The sequence below is a fragment of the Gekko japonicus genome, unplaced genomic scaffold (genome assembly GCF_001447785.1).
Source record: "Gekko japonicus isolate JY-2015 unplaced genomic scaffold, Gekko_japonicus_V1.1 scaffold280, whole genome shotgun sequence".
Taxonomy (NCBI): domain Eukaryota; kingdom Metazoa; phylum Chordata; class Lepidosauria; order Squamata; family Gekkonidae; genus Gekko; species Gekko japonicus.
In genome coordinates this window covers 1013266-1032436 of record NW_015173130.1, presented here as the reverse complement: position 1 = coordinate 1032436, position 19171 = coordinate 1013266, and the positions used below count along the sequence as shown (strand labels likewise).

At 45.4% G+C, this 19171-nt stretch overlaps 1 protein-coding gene across 1 annotated transcript in view; it reads left to right on the top strand.

Moving 5' to 3' along the window:
* The first annotated feature begins 1440 nt into the window (after positions 1–1440).
* PARP12 (poly(ADP-ribose) polymerase family member 12) overlaps positions 1441–19171 on the top strand; it is a 34056-nt gene continuing 16325 nt past the window's right edge. Inside the window, exons 1-5 of the mRNA XM_015422089.1 lie at positions 1441–1872; positions 5071–5206; positions 6835–7099; positions 14114–14212; positions 16764–16887. Coding sequence (XP_015277575.1) covers positions 1544–1872; positions 5071–5206; positions 6835–7099; positions 14114–14212; positions 16764–16887 — 953 coding nt within the window. The 5' untranslated portion in view covers positions 1441–1543. The remainder of the gene's footprint in view (positions 1873–5070; positions 5207–6834; positions 7100–14113; positions 14213–16763; positions 16888–19171) is intronic.

Genomic DNA, 19171 nt, shown 5'->3' with positions numbered 1-19171 from the left:
GCAGTGAAGAAGCACAGAAGGAACGCAGCAGTACTTTGTACAAAGGTCATCTGACCCCTCCCGCTACCATGGCAGCATAGCTGACAATACCTGAAGAGTTTGGGGGTAGAGCCTGAGGAGTGTGGGGTTTGAGGACGGGAAGGACTTCAGTGGGGTACAATACCATAGAATCCACCTTCTAAAGCAGCCATTTTCTCCAGGCAAATTTACCTCTGATGACTGGAGATCAATTGTAATCCCAGGAGATGTCTAGCTACCACCTGGAGTCTGGCCACCTATCACAACGAGTTTAGACCAAAGCATTAAAGATTCAATAGAAAGGTGCCAATATATTGGTGGTACATTTCTGTCAGACATGATTTGTTACAGCACCACTGCATAACTTCAGCCATCAATGAGATAGGATATAAGCACTGCTATGTTTGCCCTTCACTTTTGAGAGGACTGAGAAGTTTCAGGGTCTAACACTTACTAGGGTTGGTTCTCCTGGAAGGACAGAGTCCTGTACAATAATCTCCAATGGTTACAGAGTGGCAGCTGTGTTAAGTCCGTTGCCGCAATAATAAACCAGAATGTAGTTGCCCTTTTCAGACTAACCATTTTATCCAAGGACACAGACCTCTTAGGCAGATACAAAAGAGAACTCATATAGTGGTTAAGAGTGTCGGATTAGTATCTGGGAAACCTGGGTTTGAATCCACACTCATGTCATGGAAGCTTGCTGGGTGATCTTGGACCAGTCACACTTTCTCCGTCTAACCTTCCTCATAAGGTTGTTGAGAGGGTAAAATGAAGAGAGGAGAATGATGTGAGCCTCTCTGGGTCCCTGCTGGGGCGAAGGTAGAAGTATAAACGAAGTAAATACATAAACAAGAGTTCAGTCTTTTCACAGGAATCACAAATAAACAAAGAGTCATATACTGGCACTTACATTAAAATTTAAGTTGAAGAAGGGTTGGCAGCTGACAGGCAAGTATGCCCGCACAAGAACTGTGTACTGTGGGAAAGGGGCAAGAATACAAAAGCTGCCCTTGGCTGGGAGGGCGGGGTACAAATCTGATAATAAATAAATAAATAAATACAAAATAAAAGCTTCCACCAGAATCACACTGAAGCCTCACTACACTTTCCTGTTTTTCGTCTTGCCCGACGACGCTGCCAACTGATCTGGGGGAAGAAATGGCTGGGGCAGAATGTTTTGCTATGGGCCCAAAGACGAGAAAACGAGAGCCAGGGACTCTGTTTTCCCCTTTAACGCCCCTTCCCCCATGCCGGCTCGGAGAGTGAAGAGGCCGCGTTTGCGGGGCTTGGCGGCTCCAGGATGAAGCCCTGCGGCAGCCCGGCTGGGGCGTGGCTCCAAGGACGAGCCGCCGGGCCGCTTTCGGTTTCATTTCTCCCCGGCTACGAAGCGGAAGCGAGCCCTTCTGGCCCGGAGGGGGCGGGAGAGCTGCGCGGCGGAGAGCGCGCCTGGCGGGCAGGGGGGCCTCCCAGGAGAGCAACGCCCGAGGGGGTCGAGCCGCCGAGCTTCCCCCAGCGGCCCGGGATGGACGCCGCCGCGCTGAGCAGCCGAGCTTTCCGGGAGGTGTGCGCCGCGGGCGGCTGCCTGGCCGAGAGCGTGCTGGCTCGGCGGCTGAATCGCCGGGACCACTCCACGCATCTGGCCCGGGTGCTGGCGGACGCCACGAAGTTCGCGCTGGTGACCCGGGAAGAGGAGGCGGCGGCCGGCGGCGGCGGCGAGCAGCGGGGGGGGGTGGGCGTCACCGGGGTGCGCCTATGCCGGGAACATGGCGGGGGCCAGTGCGCCGGGCAGTGCCGCCAGCTCCATCTCTGCCGCTACTTCGTGTACGGGGGGTGCCGGCATCAGGGCACCAGGTGAGACCGCCTCGACGGACTCGAGTCGGGGGAGCCGTGGGAATGGAGGGCTTTGGGAGCCCTTTTCGGGGCAGAGAACGCGGCGCGCAGCCCACTCCTTTGTGTACTTCCCGGTGCCTGGTAGCGCCACCTGTGGCCACGACTCCAGGCGCAATTACTAGGCGCTAAGTTTCGTAGAGTTTCCGTGAGAACAGCTTTAGGGTAGAGGCATAATAATAAAACAGTGGAGGGAAAGTATTGATCCGGTTTGCCGTTTCCGAATGAAGAACCAGCTCTGTGATTGTCCCGGATTTTTAAAAGGAAGAGTTGTGCGATGGGAACCTGGGCTTGCCCCTCTCCCCCTTTGTCTTATATGCGGGGGGGGGGGGACGGTTTCTTAAAACACTGATGGTTCGTTCCAGTTGGTCTGAAGCAGTAGAACAAATTTAGAGTCCGGTGGCACCTTTACGACCAACAAAGGTTTGCTCAAGGTATGAGCTTTTGAAAGTTCTTACCTTGAGTAAACCTTTGTTGGTCGTAAAAGTGCCACCGGACTCTAAATTTGTTCTACTGATGTGTAGTTACAATGTTGTCTTTGCCTGTAGTGCTGAGTGTGCAGGGCTTGACTGTCATCATTTTTAAAAATCGCATCATTTTATTAGCATATCAGTTCAATGATGTTGACCTTTAAAGAGAGATGAAAGCTCGTCTTCCTTCTGAAAAGTTCGGAAGAGTTGGGTTTTGAACATAGCATTCCAGTGGTTTTCCCAGGACTTTTCAAATTAAACCTATTAAGATGAAACCACATCCAGACTTTCCCCTTAGGGAGCACTTGTCTTTTGCAGGCCTGTCAAAGGGAGGTTATGTCTTGGCTTTGTTTTGCCTATTGTTTTTTTCTTTTCATCTATTGTTTTTCTGACCTGGATGGCCCAGGCTAGGCTACCAGACCACCAGGCAAATCCAGGGTTGTGTGACATATAAGCAGCCAGTGGCAAACCACCTCTGAACCTCTTTTGCCTTGAAAACCCTAGAGGGGCTGCGGGGCACCATAAATCAGCTGTGACTTGAGGGCAATATTTTTTTTGTTTATCTGCTGATGATTATGCTGATGGAGGGGGGGAGTTCTTGATTCTTATTCTCCAATGGTTCACAATAAGGGTGCCTTTCAACATTTAATTGATAAACAGGAAGGAAAAAGGCCTTGTGTCTAGCCGTCCTGCAGATAAAAGCAATCCTAAACAGGTCCACCCTTGGGTTTATTCCATATCGATTAATCTCATAAAAGTATTGTTAGGATTACATTGTGTTTATATAGTGTAGGCAGAACGACAGTGAGCAGAACTGTAGCAGTGCCTTAAAAACAAACCACAAGTACTCCAGCGTAAGCGTCATGGAGTCCCAGCTCACTTTAATCAGCTGCGTGGAATGTGCAATGAGTCAGGCTAACCTCAGACCATCTGTAGCCAGTGCAGAAGCCCAAACCCTTCTCCAGCAAGTCTGTGGGAGAGACACTGTTGACACTAGGCGGTGCATATAAATATTGCCAGTTGTTGCCAGGATCTGCTTTATCTTTGAGTAGCCTCTCTTTCAGGGGCATGGTGCCCTTCTTCTTTTTGTGCTTGCCACATCACACAGCTGATGTAGTGGGATCCAGCCCACAAATGTTTATGCCACAATAAGCTTGCTAACATTTGAAGTGCCATAAGACTATTCTCGCCCTAACCTGGATAGCCCAGGCAAACTTGATCTCGGAAGCTAAGCAGGGTCAGTATTTGGATGGGAGACCACCAAAAAAGTCCAGGGTCCCACTCCCAAGGCAGGCAATGGAAAAACCGACTTTGAATGTCTCTGGCCTTGAAAACCCCACAGGGTTGCCATAAGTAATCTGTGACTTAATGGCAAACCAACCCCCCCCCCCCAAGACTAAGCTTTTTCTACTTTTTTTTTTTGGCATCAGACAAACACCATTACCTCTCAGGAACTGAAAGCATCCTAAGAATCTCATGAGAGTTCCCGGCTGCTCTGATTCCTTATCTATCTTGGTTACGATATATGTAAGGGAAGGGAGTGTGGGGGAGGTTTCAGCAGAGGGTGGGTTTTTTTGTCTTGAGTTCTCCCACATCTTTTGAAGCGACAGGGGAGGAAAAACTTCTCCCCCTCCCCCCAGCTGTCCCCATGAGGACAATTAAGCCCTGAGTGGCTTGGCTCAAGTTTCTGTTTAAGTACTTCCTACTCTACGGAGGGGAGCAGGATTTGGCAACAAGGGTCCAAAACATAAAACTTTTTTTTTTGCTACAGCCTTTTGCTGTGTTTTTCTTTTAAATAGAAATTGTTAAACACATCTTTTAAATAGAAATTGCTTGACACATAAACACACCTCTTGAAATTATATATCTTGTTTTGCTAAAAGCAAACTTTGAGAGCCAGTTTGGTGTAGTGGTTAAGTGCGTGGACTCTAATCTGGGAGAACCAGGTTTGATTCCCCACTCCTCCACTTGCACCTGGCTGGATGACCCTGGGCAAGCCATAGTTCTGATAAGGGCTGTTCTTGAAAAAGAACAGTTTCTGTCAAGAGCTCTCTCAGCCCCACCTACCCCACAGGGTGTCTGTTGTGGGGAGGGGAAGGGAAAGGAGTTTGTAAGCCGCTCTGAGACACCTTTGGGATGTGAAGGGCGGGGTATAAATCCAATCTCTTCTCTTCTTCTTCTTCTTCTTCTTCGTCTCTCATTGTTCTTGGAAGAGAGCCCCTGGATATTTTTCTGAAGAAGTGTGCATGCACACGAAAGCTTATACCCAGAATTAAACTTCGTTGGTCTTAAAGGTGCCACTGGACTCAAGCTCTTTTTCTGATAATATGTAAGAGAGAAAAAAGACTGCAGTCCATCTAGTGGAAGGTAGCTTCTTTCTTGATTTTGATAGGATGAATTTTGAAAAACCCAGTTTTAATAACACAGAAAAGGCAGAGTGGTTTTTTAAAAAAATGTTCAAAATACCATAGGATTGAGATGTCAAAGCTAAGGCCCACGGGCCGGAACCAGCCAGCCCAGGGCTTCAATCAGGCCCGCGGCTCTCACTGAAAACAGTGAGACTTCGTTTGGAGAAAGCAAACAAGAATCACAGTATATGACTCAGGCCTGCTATAAATGATAAATAGCTTTAAAGAAATTCCTTTGTGAGAGTGAAAAATTGATGCAATTATTGGCATGTTTTTACTTTCAGGAAACAGTGCAAATTCATCCATGACATTCATTCACCACACAATCTGAGTGTCCTGAAAGAGCATGGGTTGGAGAGTTTGAACAGTGAAGAGTTATGTCAGCTGCTGCTTCAGAATGATCCTTCACTACTTCCTGAGGTGAGGCCTACTGGATATGACTGATGATGCTTCCTGTAAAACGGAATATCAAGTCAAAGGTGGAACAAAACTGAATGGAAGAATAAGTGGTCCCTGAAGGATAGCCAAGGGACTTCGGGATAGCACAGGGCTGCACAGTTAGTGTTAGATTAGATGCTGGGAAACGTAGGTTCAAATCCCCACTCTCTCGCTCAAGTTTGCCCTGTGACTTTGGGACAGGTTTCTCTCTTTCAGTCTAACCTACTTCACAGGATTTTCATTGTGAGGGTAAAATGGAGGAAACTGGAAGAGAACACTGGAAGTAGTTTTGAGTATCCATTGGGGTGTAACATATCTTCGCAGATAAATACGTATCTTTAAAAATGTCAGATTCTAATCCTCATACTTGCAAGCCTGTGTTTGACAATGGAGTGTGGGATATGGTATTGAAAAGTAACCCCAACTCTCTGTTTTTAAATCTCCGTGGCATCTTGGAGCCTGTAATCAGGACTCATTCAGGTCTGACGTGACAATAGGTTTGCCAGCTCCGGGTTGGGAAATACCTGGAAATTTGGGGGGGCGAAGCCGAGGAGGATGGGATATGGTGAGGGGAGAGACTCCAACAGGGTGTAATGCTGTAGAGTCCACTTTCCAGAGCGGCCATTTTCTCCAGGTGAACTGATCTCTTGTCTGGAGATGAGTTATAATGGAGATCTCCAGCCACCTCGTGGAGGTTAGCAACCTTGTGTGACAGTGTTGTAGGGAGAATACGTATCGGGATGTGCATTGCACTGGTTCAAATGATTCATCATGGACTGGACTCAAAAGGTTGTTGTTGGGGACTGGTTATCATCAGTGTGGGACCTATCCTGTGAGGTTCCACAGGGTGCAGCCTTATCCCCCTTGCTTTTCAATCTGTGTGTAAAGCATTTAGAAGAAATCGTTCATAGTTTTGGGGTTGGTTGTCATGAATACGCTGATGATACCCAGCTCTATATCTCCTTGAAAGCTCCTGTTGAAGCAGTAGATCTAGACATGTCTCCAGGGTCTTCCCCCACATGTCCAGGGATTGCCCAACCCGGAGTTGGCAACCATAAGGGGTAAGGAGGGCTGGTTTGGCCCCAAGCGCTGCTGAAGAGGGAATATGGGTCACGGTCAGTGGTAGGATATCCCCAGTACCTGGCGTTACATTTTATGGCACACATGGCCTGGCCCAACAAAGTGACATTTATGTTAGATCTGGTCCTCATAACAAGTGAGTTTGACACCTGAGTAGAGGGCCTGAATCACTGCGCGGCTGCTTTGGTTTAATGGCGAAGAGTGAACAAATTGAAACTAAGCCCTGAAAAGACAGAAGTAATGCTGGTTGGGAAGGCAGAGACCTTTAAGCACATGTGTTCCTTGCTTTCGTTGGGGTTCAGCTGACCCTTGCCTCCTCAGTTAAGAGCCTTGGGGTTATACGGAATCCAGCATTATTGTGTGAATCTCAGCTCTTCGAAGTTTATTTTCTTGAGACTGAGGATTCGGACTGCTGCCAGAAACACCTAAACATTTACTTATCTATGTTTGCCTCTTTCCTTGGATTAGTAGTATCTAAACCTGCATATTTTAAAGATATTCTTGTATCCATGTTCTCTTTCTGTTCTTAGGTATGCACATACTATAACAAAGGGGATGGACCCTTTGGGTCTTGTACCTTCAAGACAATCTGTATCAAACTTCACATATGCCAGTACTACCTCCAGGGAACATGCAGGTTTGGAAGCGACTGCAAACGCTCACATAACATTTGTGACCCCGAATGTTGTGAGAAGCTGGAGAAGTGGGGATTTGGCCGAATCCTGATTGGGAAGCTTCCTTTGATTTACAGGAACATGTATGACATCAAACACAACACAACACCAACTTGCAAAGGTAGAGTATTTTATTTATTAAAATATTTGCATAGTGGGCCCAAGGCTTCCGGGTGTGCGCACATAGAACAATTAAAACCATAAAAATCAGAAAAGGGGTCAATATTAAAAAGGTAAAGGTTCCCTTGCTCGAAAGCCAGTCGAATCCGACTCTAGGGTTGCGGTGCTCATCTCCGTTTCAAAGCCGAAGAGCCAGCGCTGTCCGAAGACGTTTCCGTGGTCATGTGGCCGGCATGACTAAACACCAAGGCGCACGGAACGCTGTTACCTTCCCACCAAAGTGGTACCTATTTATCTACTTGCAATTTCTTGCTTTCGAACTGCTAGGTTGGCAGGAGCTGGAACTAGAGACAGGAGCTCACCCTGTCTTGCGGCACCCGAGTCTTGAACCGCTGAACTACTGACCTTCCACAGCCTGCAGTTCAGCGTCTTAACCGCTTGAGCCACCGCAGCTCCCCATGGGTCAATATTACCGATCAGTAAAAAGCAACTATATAACCAAATCCAAAATCAGATAATACTAAAGTCAGATGCTGCAGTCAGTCTGAAGCATGCCAGAATAATAATAATAAAAGCTGGTGGTCTTGGTTGTGTTCATGTCCTCTAAAATGATTGTTGCCAGCGAACTTACAAAAGGTAAGCTTTGCATTGTGAGGGTGGCACACCATAAGAACATAAGAGACGCCAATGTTGGATCAGGCCAAAGGCCCATCTAGTCCAACACTCTGTCACACAGTGGCCAAAAATACCAGGTGCCATCAGGAGGTCCAGCAGTGGGGCCAGGACATTAGAAGCCCTCCCACTGTTGACCCCCCCAAGCACCAAGAATACAGAGCATCACTTACCCCAGAGTCCCTATCTATACCTTGTGGCTAATAGCCACTGATGGACCTCTGCTCCATTTGTTGTTGTTCAGTCGCACAGTCGAGTCCGACTCTTCGCGACCCCATGGACGAGCTCTCTCCAGGCCTTCCTGTCTTCTGCCGTCCTCTGAAGTTGGCTCAACTTCATGTTCGTTGCATCGATGACACTGTCTAACCATCTCATCCTTTGCCGTCCCCGTCTTCTTTGACCTTCAATCTTTCCCAGCATCAGGGTCTTCTCCAGTGAGTGCTCCCTTCTCATTTGGTGGCCAAAGTATTTGAGCTTCAGTTTCATTATCTGGCCTTCCAGGGAACAGTCAGGGTTGATTTCTTTGAGGATTGACTGATTTGTTCTTCTTGCAGTCCAAGGGACTCTCAAGAGTCTCCTCCAGCACCATAGTTCAAAAGAATCTATTCTTCGGCGCTCGGCCTTCCTTATAGTCCAACTCTCACAGCCATACATGACTACTGGGAATACCATTGCTTTGACCATGCGGACTTTTGTTGGCAGGGTGATGTCTCTACTTTTTATCATGCTGTTTAGGTTCGCCATCGCTTTCCTCCCAAGGAGCAGGCGTCTTTTAATTTCATGGCTGCAGTCACAGTCTGCGGTGATCTGGGATCCCAGGAACGTGAAGTCTGTCACTACTTCCACGACTTCCCCTTCTATTTGCCAAGGAGTGATGGGGCCGGATGCCATGATCTTAGTTTTTTTGATGTTGAGCTTCAAGCCCACTTTTGCGCTCTCCTCTTTTACTCTGAGCAAGAGGCTCTTTAGATCCTTTTCACTTTCAGCCATTAGAGTGGTATCATCTGCATATCTGAGGTTGTTGATCTTTTCCCCAGCAATCTTAATTCCCGCTTGTGATTCATCCAGGCCAGCATTTCGCATGATGTACTCTGCATATATATTAAATAAGCAAGGTGACAGTATACATCCTTGTCGTACTCCTTTTCCTATGCTGAACCAATCAGTTGTTCCGTATCCGGTTCTAACTGTCGCTTCTTGGCCCTTATACAGGTTTCTCAAGAGACATGTGAGGTGGTCTGGTACTCCCATCTCTTTAAGGACCTGCCATAGTTTGTTGTGATCCACACAGTCAAAAGCTTTAGCATAGTCAATGAAGCAGAAGTAGATATTTTTCTGGTACTCTCTTGCTTTCTCCATAATCCAGCGAATGTTGGCAATTTGATCTCTAGTTCCTCTACCTCTTCGAAACCCAGCTTGTACTTCTGGTAGTTCTCTATCCACGTACTGTTGAAGCCTAGCTTGTAGGATCTTGAGCATGACCTTGCTAGCGTGTGATATGAGTGCAATTGTGCGATAGTTTGAACATTCCTTGGCATTGCCCTTCTTTGGGATTGGAATGTATACTGATCTTTTCCAATCCTGTGGCCACTGTTGCGTTTTCCAAATTTGCTGGCAAATGGAGTGCAGAACTTTAACAGCATCATCTTCTAAGACTTTGAATAGCTCAGCTGGAATACCATCACCTCCACTAGCTTTGTTGTTAGTAATGCTTTCTAAGGCCCATTTAACTTCACATTCCAGGATGTCTGGCTCAAGGTCAGTGATTATACCGTCGTGTTTGTCAAGGACATTGAGGTCTTTCTTGTATAGTTCTTCTGTGTATTCTTGCCATCTTTTCCTAATCTCTTCTGCTTCTGTTAGGTCCCTACCGTTTTTGTCCTTTATCATGGCCAGCTTTGCATGGAACGCTCCCTTGATTTCTCCAATTTTCTTGAAGAGATCTCTAGTCCTTCCCATTCTATTGTTTTCTTCTATTACTTTGCACTGTTCATTCAGGAAGGCCTCCTTATCTCTCCTTGCTGTTCTCTGGAAATCTGCGTTCAGTTGGGTAAATCTTTCCTTTTCGCCTTTGCCTTTCGCTTTCCTTCTTTCCTCTGCTATTTGTAAAGCCTCATCAGAAAGCCATTTTGCTTTCTTGCATTTCTTTTTCTTTGGTATGGTGGTGATTGCTGCCTCCTGTACGATGTCACGAACCTCTGTCCATAGTTCTTCAGGCACTCTATCTATCAAATCCAGACCCTTGAATCTATTCTTCACCTCTACTGTATATTCATCAGGGATGCGATCTAGGTCAAACCTGAATGGCCTCGTGGTTTTCCCAATTTTCTTCAGTTTAAGTCTGAATTTTGCAATGAGTAGCTCATGATCTGAACCACAGTCAGCTCCAGGTCTTGTTTTTACTGACTGGATAGAGCTTCTCCATCTTTGACTGCAAATTATATAGTCAATCTGATTTCGGTGTTGCCCATCTGGTGATGTCCATGTGTAGAGTCGCCTCTTAGGTTGTTGGAAAAGGGTGTTCGCTATGACCAGTGTGTTCTCTTGACAAAACTCTGTTAACCTTTGCCCTGCTTCATTTTGCTTTCCAAGGCCAAACTTGTCTGTTATTCCAGTTACCTTTTGACTTCCTACTTTAGCATTCCAGTCCCCTATGATGATGAGGACATCATTTTTTGGTGTTAGTTCTAGGAGGTGTTGTAGGTCTTCATAGAACCGGTCCACTTCAGCCTCTTCTGCATCAGTGGTTGGGGCATAGACTTGGATTACTGTGATGTTGAATGGTTTGCCTTGGAATCGGACAGAAATCATTCTGTCATTTTTGAGATTGTATCCCAGTACTGCCTTTTGCACTCTCTTGTTGACTATAAAGGCCACACCATTTTTTCTACGAGATTCCTGGCCACAGTAGTAGATATAATGGTCTTCTGAGTTAAATTCGCCCATTCCTGTCCACTTTAGTTCACTGATTCCTAGGATATCGATGTTCAGTCTTGCCATCTCATTTTTGACCACGTCAAGCTTACCTTGATTCATAGATCTTACATTCCAGGTTCCTATGCAGTATTGTTCTTTGCAGCATCGGACTTTCCTTTCACCATCAGACACATCCACAACTGAGCGTCCTTTCGGCTTTGGCCCAGCCGCTTCACTCTTTCTGGGGTTACTTGTACTTGTCCTCTGCTCTTCCTCAGTAGCATATTGGACACCTTCCGACCTGAGGGGCTCATCTTCCGGCGTCATATCTTTTAGCCTTTTGATACTGTCCATGGGGTTTTCTTGGCAAACATACTGGAGTGGGTTGCCATTTCCTTCTCCAGGTGGATCACGCTTGGTCTGAGTTCTCTGCTGTGGCCTGTCCGTCTTGGGTGGCCCTTCACGGCATAGCCCACAGCTTCATTGAACTTGTAGCCGCCACCACTTCCTGTGGCAGTGAATTCCAAGTGTTAATCACTCTTTGGGTGAAGAAGTACTTCCTTTTATCCGTTCTAACCCAACCGCCAGGGTTCATAGGCTTGGAGGGGGGCATTTGGCTGTGCAACCAGATCTAAATTTTAAGAATTGAAGGGGGGGAGCTATATTTCTGTTTCTGATTTTAAAGGTTTTTTTAATTGCTCAAAATCAAGCTTGGGTGAGATTGCTAATAATAATAATAATGATTGTGGTGATGGTGGTTAAAGAGTTAAAGAGGTATGTTAAAGAGGTATGGCAAAACCTCGTGTCAGAGTGATCCCACAAGTCCTCATGCCGCCAGCTTCACCTTGGTGGTGGATCCTGGTAGAGGACTTCATTGGTAGAGGACTTCATTGGTAGAGGACTTCATTGGCCGCCGCCGCCTCCCTTTCTGTTGGCCGCCTCCCTTTCTGTTGCTACTGCTACTTTCTGTTGCTACTGCTACTGCTCAGCTTTTCTTTTCTGAGCAGATGTACTGATTGAGAGGTTAGCACAGAAGCATCTATACACAGTAATGTTCAGCCATTTAGATTAACTGTATCGTACCTTGTTGTGATGTCAAGATATGTGAAGGTGACAGGCCGGGCAAAACAAAAGTGCAGGGGAGTGTAGCCTCATGGCCCCAGGGTAATGTGCTACCACCAGTTTCTCTGACTTACCATTCAGCCAAGAAACTGGAGAACCAAGTCTCTGACCCTATTGGGTGTTCATCAAGAAGTCAGTCTTGCAAGGTGGGACATTTGCAAGTTGAGTCCTAAAAACAATTCCTTCGGTAGCTGTAGCCAATGTAAGCCAAAGTACTAGATTTAGATTAAAGCCCCAAATAACACCACAGGATATAATGAATAAGGTTTATTAAAAATAATATGCATAAAAGGTTACAGATATAAGAGCAGTGCCAAGCAAGGAGAAACATAAAATCTAAATAGCTAAACTGAAATGCTTATACATGCTTTGGTTCTCTAATCCAGATGTCCCCTGACCAGACTGAGACAAAGAGTCCAGATAAAGAGTCCAAACGGCAGGTGTTCCGCCACACAAGGCCTAACCCAGTCAAAAGGATGATGCAAAAGATATAGGTGTGCAGAAGGGTACAGACTGGAACGAAGGGTGCCAAACTTTCTGCAATTGGCCTGAGTCTAGTTGACCAAACAAATGTGTTGCTAGCCAGGTGACCTGACCAATCAGGTGTGTTGCTGGACATGTGGCATTGTTTTGTGCAGCTGCATGTACTCACAATTCAGCAAGCCACTTACCTTCCCCCAGGGTTCCATGCGCTAATGAGATGGAATGTGGAGGTGAGACTCCCTACTGGTTCTCTGCCCTAGAAGCTCTTAGACCCCCCCAAGATCTTACTTGGTCCTGTGTCTAACTGCCATCTCCTTAGCTCTCTTTAACTGCAAAATCATTATGTTCCCAGAGACACAGGCCTTCTGTGATTTTATTAGGTCCAAAGCCTGAACCAAAGTTTTGAACAACCAAGAAACTGCTAGGCAAAGCCAGTCTCTTCATATACCTTGCCCTGGAGGGCCGACAAACTAGTAGACCAAGACCCTCCGTAATCTTTCTTCCTAGAACTGGTATTCAGAGGTTTACTGCCTCTGGATGTGGAGATTGATTTCTTTTTGTAATCTTGACTAATAGCCACTGATAATGGAGGATAGCCCTATCACTAGCAGAAAATGCTGCAGTGTAATTACTCATTGAGTAAAGAAGTACTTTCTTTTGTCCATCCCGAACCAGTTAGCTGTACATTCTATTTAAAACGGTTGAAGCGTGTAACTGTGATGAACCCATTTTGTCATATACAGAATGCTATGCCAGGTTTGTTGTTGAGCTGAAATGAGCTTTAGAATGCAATACAGTCTAACCTGGGAAATGTGAAAGTTTATAACCATTGGAATTGTAAAAAAATAATTAAAAAAATCTAAAAAAGGTTCTTCTGGAACACTTGCAGTATAAACAAAAAAGCCCAGGTGCAAAACAGAACCTTGGCTAGGGGGGTGGATGGGTTGAGGACCTCAGGTTTTTCCCTTGGAAAAATTGGAGAAAAGATGTGGAAAAATCTATGTACTCCTTTGAAGTAAGTGAAATGCATTTTAAAACAACTCACACTAAAATGTGAAGTATGAAAACATACCTAGAAAACAGTGTGTGTGTGTGTCCCCCCCCCCCCGCAATGCTTCAACAGTTCTGGAAATTTTCCACGTCTAGTCATAGGATCAAGAACACCTGGTGGATTTGTATTGTATTTGAAGTATTATGTGTCTTTTTAATTTCAATGCAAAGGTTGGGGAGGCATCTTTAAAAGCCTCCTCTTCCTTTTCCCAGGCGGTCGGCCAAGGCATGCTGGCGGGGGAAGCAAAGAGAGAAGGGTTTTAAACCCCTTCTCTCTAGGGTCGTGCCGCTGCATTGGGGCCATAGGATATCGGGGGGGGGGGCTCTCCAAGCCTTCCCTTGCTCACCCGTTTTGGCAGGCGGGCCGGGGAAGGCATGGGGAGGCATTTAAATGTCTCCCCGTTCCTTCAAGGGGTCTTTCCCGTCTTGCTGGCCTAGGTGGGCGGGCCAGTGAAGGCAAGGGGGCCTGGTGGGAGAGCTGCTGGGGGCGGGGCCTGGGCTTGTTACTGCTGGAACGGCGTTCCTGCTCGTTTTGGCTGGAAATGAGCCATGGGGATAGAAGGGATCTGCACCACCTTGATTTTCTTTTCAGGTCAATTTGAAGAGGGTTTGGGGGCATACGTTGAAAGTTGTCTTATAGCTGTATTTGGATCAGACTCCATTCCAGCTAAATTGGCTTGAAAATGTTACGACTTTCTTCATCTTCTTCAGCAGTGTATGACTTGGTTCTGTTCAGCACTGGACTCACAATGCAGGTTTTGTTCTTTCTCAGCAAGAAGGAGCAGTGGTCGGGCCCCTTCGGTGACAAGCAGCAGTGACGAATCGAATATGATCTGCTTGTACCACATTAGGAAAAGTTGTAGCTTCCAAGGTAAGTTGGGCTGCTTGAAAGCCCAGGTGTTTCCTGCTCTCCCCACCCCCTTAACTTTTCTTCTGCCCTTCTCTCTGGCTCTCACCTTTGTTTTGTGCACTTTAAAGATGTTCCCTCCGAGAAGGCGAGAATTAAGTCGTTTGGATTTAATGTAGCTTTGATAAACTTTTGTGGCGTTCAGATATCTGCCGATACGCTTACCTCCTCCATTCACTTGTCATGGTTATTAAAGCATCTCTGTTGGGGAAAGAAAGGCAGTAGGCATTTGGGGTCTGGTGCTTTGCTTTCTCATTTTCCTGTCACAGTGGCCTATAAATGTGTCTCATCTTCTCCTGAGTGTTTCTTTGAGGCCGTGGGAGTTTCATTCAAACTTGTAACCAAGCTTAGGAAAAAAGGAAAACCCATTAAAATGGATGTTACCTGAATCTTCTTATCCACAAAGTAAATCGGAGAAATCAACAAGTTACATGGGAGTAATTCCTCTTTCCTCTCCCCTGTTTTCATTGTATTTATTTATTTTATTTATTTTTTCATTTTATTTATTTCATTTGATTTATAACCCACCCTCTCCTGTAAACTTTAGCTTTGGTTTTAGTGATGCGTTTTTGTTTGGTTTTAATGTTTTGAAAGACATTTTTAATATGTTTCTTTTAATCTGTTCGCTGCCTTGGCAACCCTGGTGACAACGGAAAAGCAGAGTATAAGTTTTGAAAATAAATAAATTGTACTTCACCTGCCCTGAAGTGGGGAGGGTCTGATACTGCAGTGTTTAGTGACGATGGCAGATGGTTTCAGATGGAAGCCGTCTACAAAAACTGGAGGGCTCTGTCAGCTGCTTTTATACACCCACATCTACCAATGGGGGGAAATTGTTATTGGCCCCTCGATACTGGAATCTCTTCTGGCTTTGGTTGTCTTTGGGCTAGATCTTGATTGGCGCAGCTGTAGTTCTGGGAACTTATTGGCGTGCACTGAAAATTTTGGTGTGTGAAGTAGCCAGCCTGTAGGAAAAGGGGTGCCTTGGGCATGCATGGAAAGTGTACCAGGAGAGTAGGTGTTAAGAAGAGTGACATAGACATGCTGATGATGACATCAGATCACCCAAATGATCCTTCTTGAATTGATTAGTGTTTCTGCGGGTTGTGTTTTGTAAAGTAAACCTTTTGCATTAAATTAAATTTAGTTCATTTATGCCCCACCTTTCGCTCCACTGGGGGAGAGCTTACATCATTTTCCTCTTCTCCATTTTATCCTCGCAACAACTTTGTGAGGTAGGCTGGGCAGAGAGTGTGTGAGTGGCCCAAGGTCACTCAGCAAGCTTCTATGGCACGAATGGGGATTCAGACCTGCAGATATCAATAGCTTTTGATTATTTATCTTACAAAACCAGAGTCATGCTTTAGGGCCCCAAAGGTATGATGGACAGCTGAAGGTTCAAATGGGCTTTGATCAATGTATTTCTGCAGTGTTGTTATACACACAAGCATTTTGCACTCTGCCACTGACTAACAGAATGAGCTTTGCAGGTACACTTAACCTTTCTGTGATACATATGTTAAGTGCTATTTATGATTTTAACTACATGGACAGAAATCAATCATGAATGTATTCAGATATTAGACTTTGGTTCACTTATGGCTATTGCTGGAAATGCATTCTGGGAAGCTTAAACAAAATGCTGTTTTGCTATTTTGCTGTTCTGCTGAGGGTTGTGACCTTGCTTGTTCTGGCCAGCTATAACTGCGCATGTTCCTGATGTCAGCTTAAGTTAGATGAAGAACATACAGCACTATGTACCCATATCTGCTACATTAGATACTTCTCAAACTTCATAGCCTGGGAAGGAGAAGGCCCATGGTTTAACTAAAGGAGGTACATTTTCGCTTGAGAAAATGCATCCCACAGGTCCAGGCCCAATCAGGAAGGTATGACGCAGTTTGACAAAGTTTGCTGTAACCATTAATTCTGTTTCGTTTCTCTGATGTAATGTGAAATATAAAACAGTATGTCTCCCATTGTAACCTTGGAGACGCTGGGTGGTATCTGAGAGGACCAACCCCTGTTTGTTTGGTTTCTCCCTGTTAATCGATTAACAATAAAGACCTTGGTTACAGTTTCTTCCTTCACAGGACTGAGAGAGTGTGTTTCTCAAATTGGAACCAGGGAAACACAGAGGATTTGTACTACAGTCGAGCATGATATTAGTGAGGGGCACTTGGGCCAGGTAACATATCTTCATTGCTTGAACATTTGGCTATATACCTGCTGAGCACGTGTGATGTGTGGCTTCATTAGCATTTCTTGTTTAAAGCCCTTTTTAAAAACTGTGGAGTCTTCTGAGCAAAAATTCTATTTTGTGAGCTACTGGCATTAAAGTTGTGAGCGAGCAATTTGGCCACTATATAAATTAGTTTGCTCTGGAGCCATTCTTCCTTAGCTAAGACAAAAATGTGTGAGCCGTAGGCTAAAAAACTGAACTAGCTCACACTAACTCATCTTAGAGGGAACACTGGTCATTGGATTAACACTTTAAACTTTTTTTTAAATCTAGATAAATGTATCCGCGTTCACTTCCATTTGCCATACAGATGGGAACACTTCAGTGGTACCCAATGGACAGAGCTGCCTCATATGGAGGACATTGAAAAGCAGTACTGTGATCCCTTTAATGAAAGGTACAGATTTACTGGTAATATGATAGTCTGATTTTAGAAGTACTAATCAAAGTCCCTCTCCTATATATAAAAAAAAAACACAATGTCAGACCTTCTGCATGCAGGGGTGGAAAATGGTCAGTAAAATCAGTAAAAGTCAGTTATTTCATCTTGGTCAGTAATTTGTCAGTTTTTTAAAAAAATGATCAGTAAAGTCAGTATTTTTTTGATTTTTCTGAATGCAGTTTGTGTTTTTCTGTTTTCATTACTGCATTTTTGGGGAAACATGATGACTTCCCAGTGAGAAGACAGATTGTTTTCAGTTTAGTTATGAAGTACTTTAAGGACTTTGTTCCTAAGAGTAAAAGTGATTTGGTGAAATGTTTCACAAAGTATAGAAACATAATTAACCTGTTAAAACATGAGACAATGAAAGGAGAGGTGATGGATATTGTGGGATTCAACATGGCACAGCTCATGCTAGAAGGAGTTGAAAAAGCAATGGAAGAAGAGGACAAGGGGGAAAAATGCTTGTGGATGCAGTGTAGAAAACTGTTGAGAAACGAAAGAGTTCGTGAATAATTTTATTTATTTATTCAATTTATTCCCCGCCGGAACAGGCTCAGGGCGGCTTACAAAGAGATTAAACGTATAGGTGACAAATTATATACAATCTTAAAACAAATAATAAAACTCTACATTATCATAAAGTGCTAGTAAGTGATCAGGTACTTATAACAATGCTTACAGAAGACGGAACCAATACTAGTGTTGTAATCAGATGATCTGTATCGGTGGTTGGCTCGTCTTGGTCTCTGTATTTAGGCGACAGCACCGGCTGTTGGTGATAAGCCAAGGAATGGGGCACTGTCACGTCTCACTTATTTGATGTTATTTGGTGTGGCTCTGTGACGTCCTCCTTATTGGGGAGGACTAAGTTCACTTTAAAAGTTCACTTTATTTCGCTTAACTGGGTAGAATCTGCTGCCACCAGGAAATTTTAAGGATTTCCAAACCTTTATGCTTTTACTTTTGCTCTTACTAGTTTGGTAGACCGAGTTCAAGGCTTACGAGGAACTATGTGGTCCTGGGAAGTATTTCATTCAGAGCTGGTATAAACTTGAATAAAAGAGGATTTATTGAAATAAATACTAAATAAGAGGGTGATACAATGTAACTAGTAATGTGTAAATGATGTACAATTGCTTTGGTATCACACTCAATCTTTTCCCTCACTGACAGGGATCTTTTCATGTAGTCAACCACCAATCATACCACACTTGCATCTCTCAACCACACTAGTCTACCTACCACAGCCATGCAACCAAACTTTTAAAGAGACACACACTCACAAAAACAAGGAATCATTACAGGCTCCTTAGTCGAAGGTCTGGTGGAAGAGCTCCATCTTGCAGGCCCTGTGGAACTGTAAAAGGTCCCGAGGGCCTTGATCTTTTCTGGGAGCTCATTCCACCAGTACAGAGCCACCACTGAGAAGGCCCTGGCCCTGGTTGTGGCCAGCCTGGCATCTTTAGGACCTGGGAGTCCAATCGATTTTGTGACCCTGAGCACAGTGCTCTCTGGGGAACGTGGGGAAAGGCATTATCTCAGGTATGTGGGCCCCTGACCATAAAGGGCTTTAAAGGTAAGTACCAGCACCTTGAAGCGAATTCAGTATGCTATCGGCAGCTAGTGCAGTGCTTTCAGCACAGGCTGGACGTGCTCCTGCACAGAGAGGCCCATGAGAAGCCTGGCTGCAGCATTTTGCACTAGCCATAGCTTCTGGATTTGGGTCAAGGGCAGCCCCATGTAGAGAGCATTATAGTAGTCCAATCTCGAGGTGACCATCGCATGGATCACTGTCGCCAAGTTGTTGCATTCAAGGAAGGGAACCAACTCCCTAATCAGCCGGAGGTGGTAAAAGGCTGATTTGGCATGGCTGCTACCTGGGCCTTCGTTGTTAGTGAGGAATCAGGAGCACTCCCAAGCTCCTAACCTCTGGTGCTGGCACCAATGGCGCCCCTTCAATGGTCAGAAGTAGGATCCCTACTTTTGGGCCACCCCAGCTCAGGCACAGGACCTCTGTCTTCGTCAGATTCAATTTCAGTTGGCTCAGTCTGAGCCAACCAGCCATGGCTTGCAACACCTGGTCCAGATCTTCTGGTGTATAGTCAGACTGGCCGCCTAACAACAGATAGAACTGGGTGTCATCCGCAGACTGGTGACATCCCAGCCCATGCCTCCAGGCAATCTGGGCAAGGGGGCGCATGTAGATGTTAAATAACATTGGGGACAGCACCGCCCC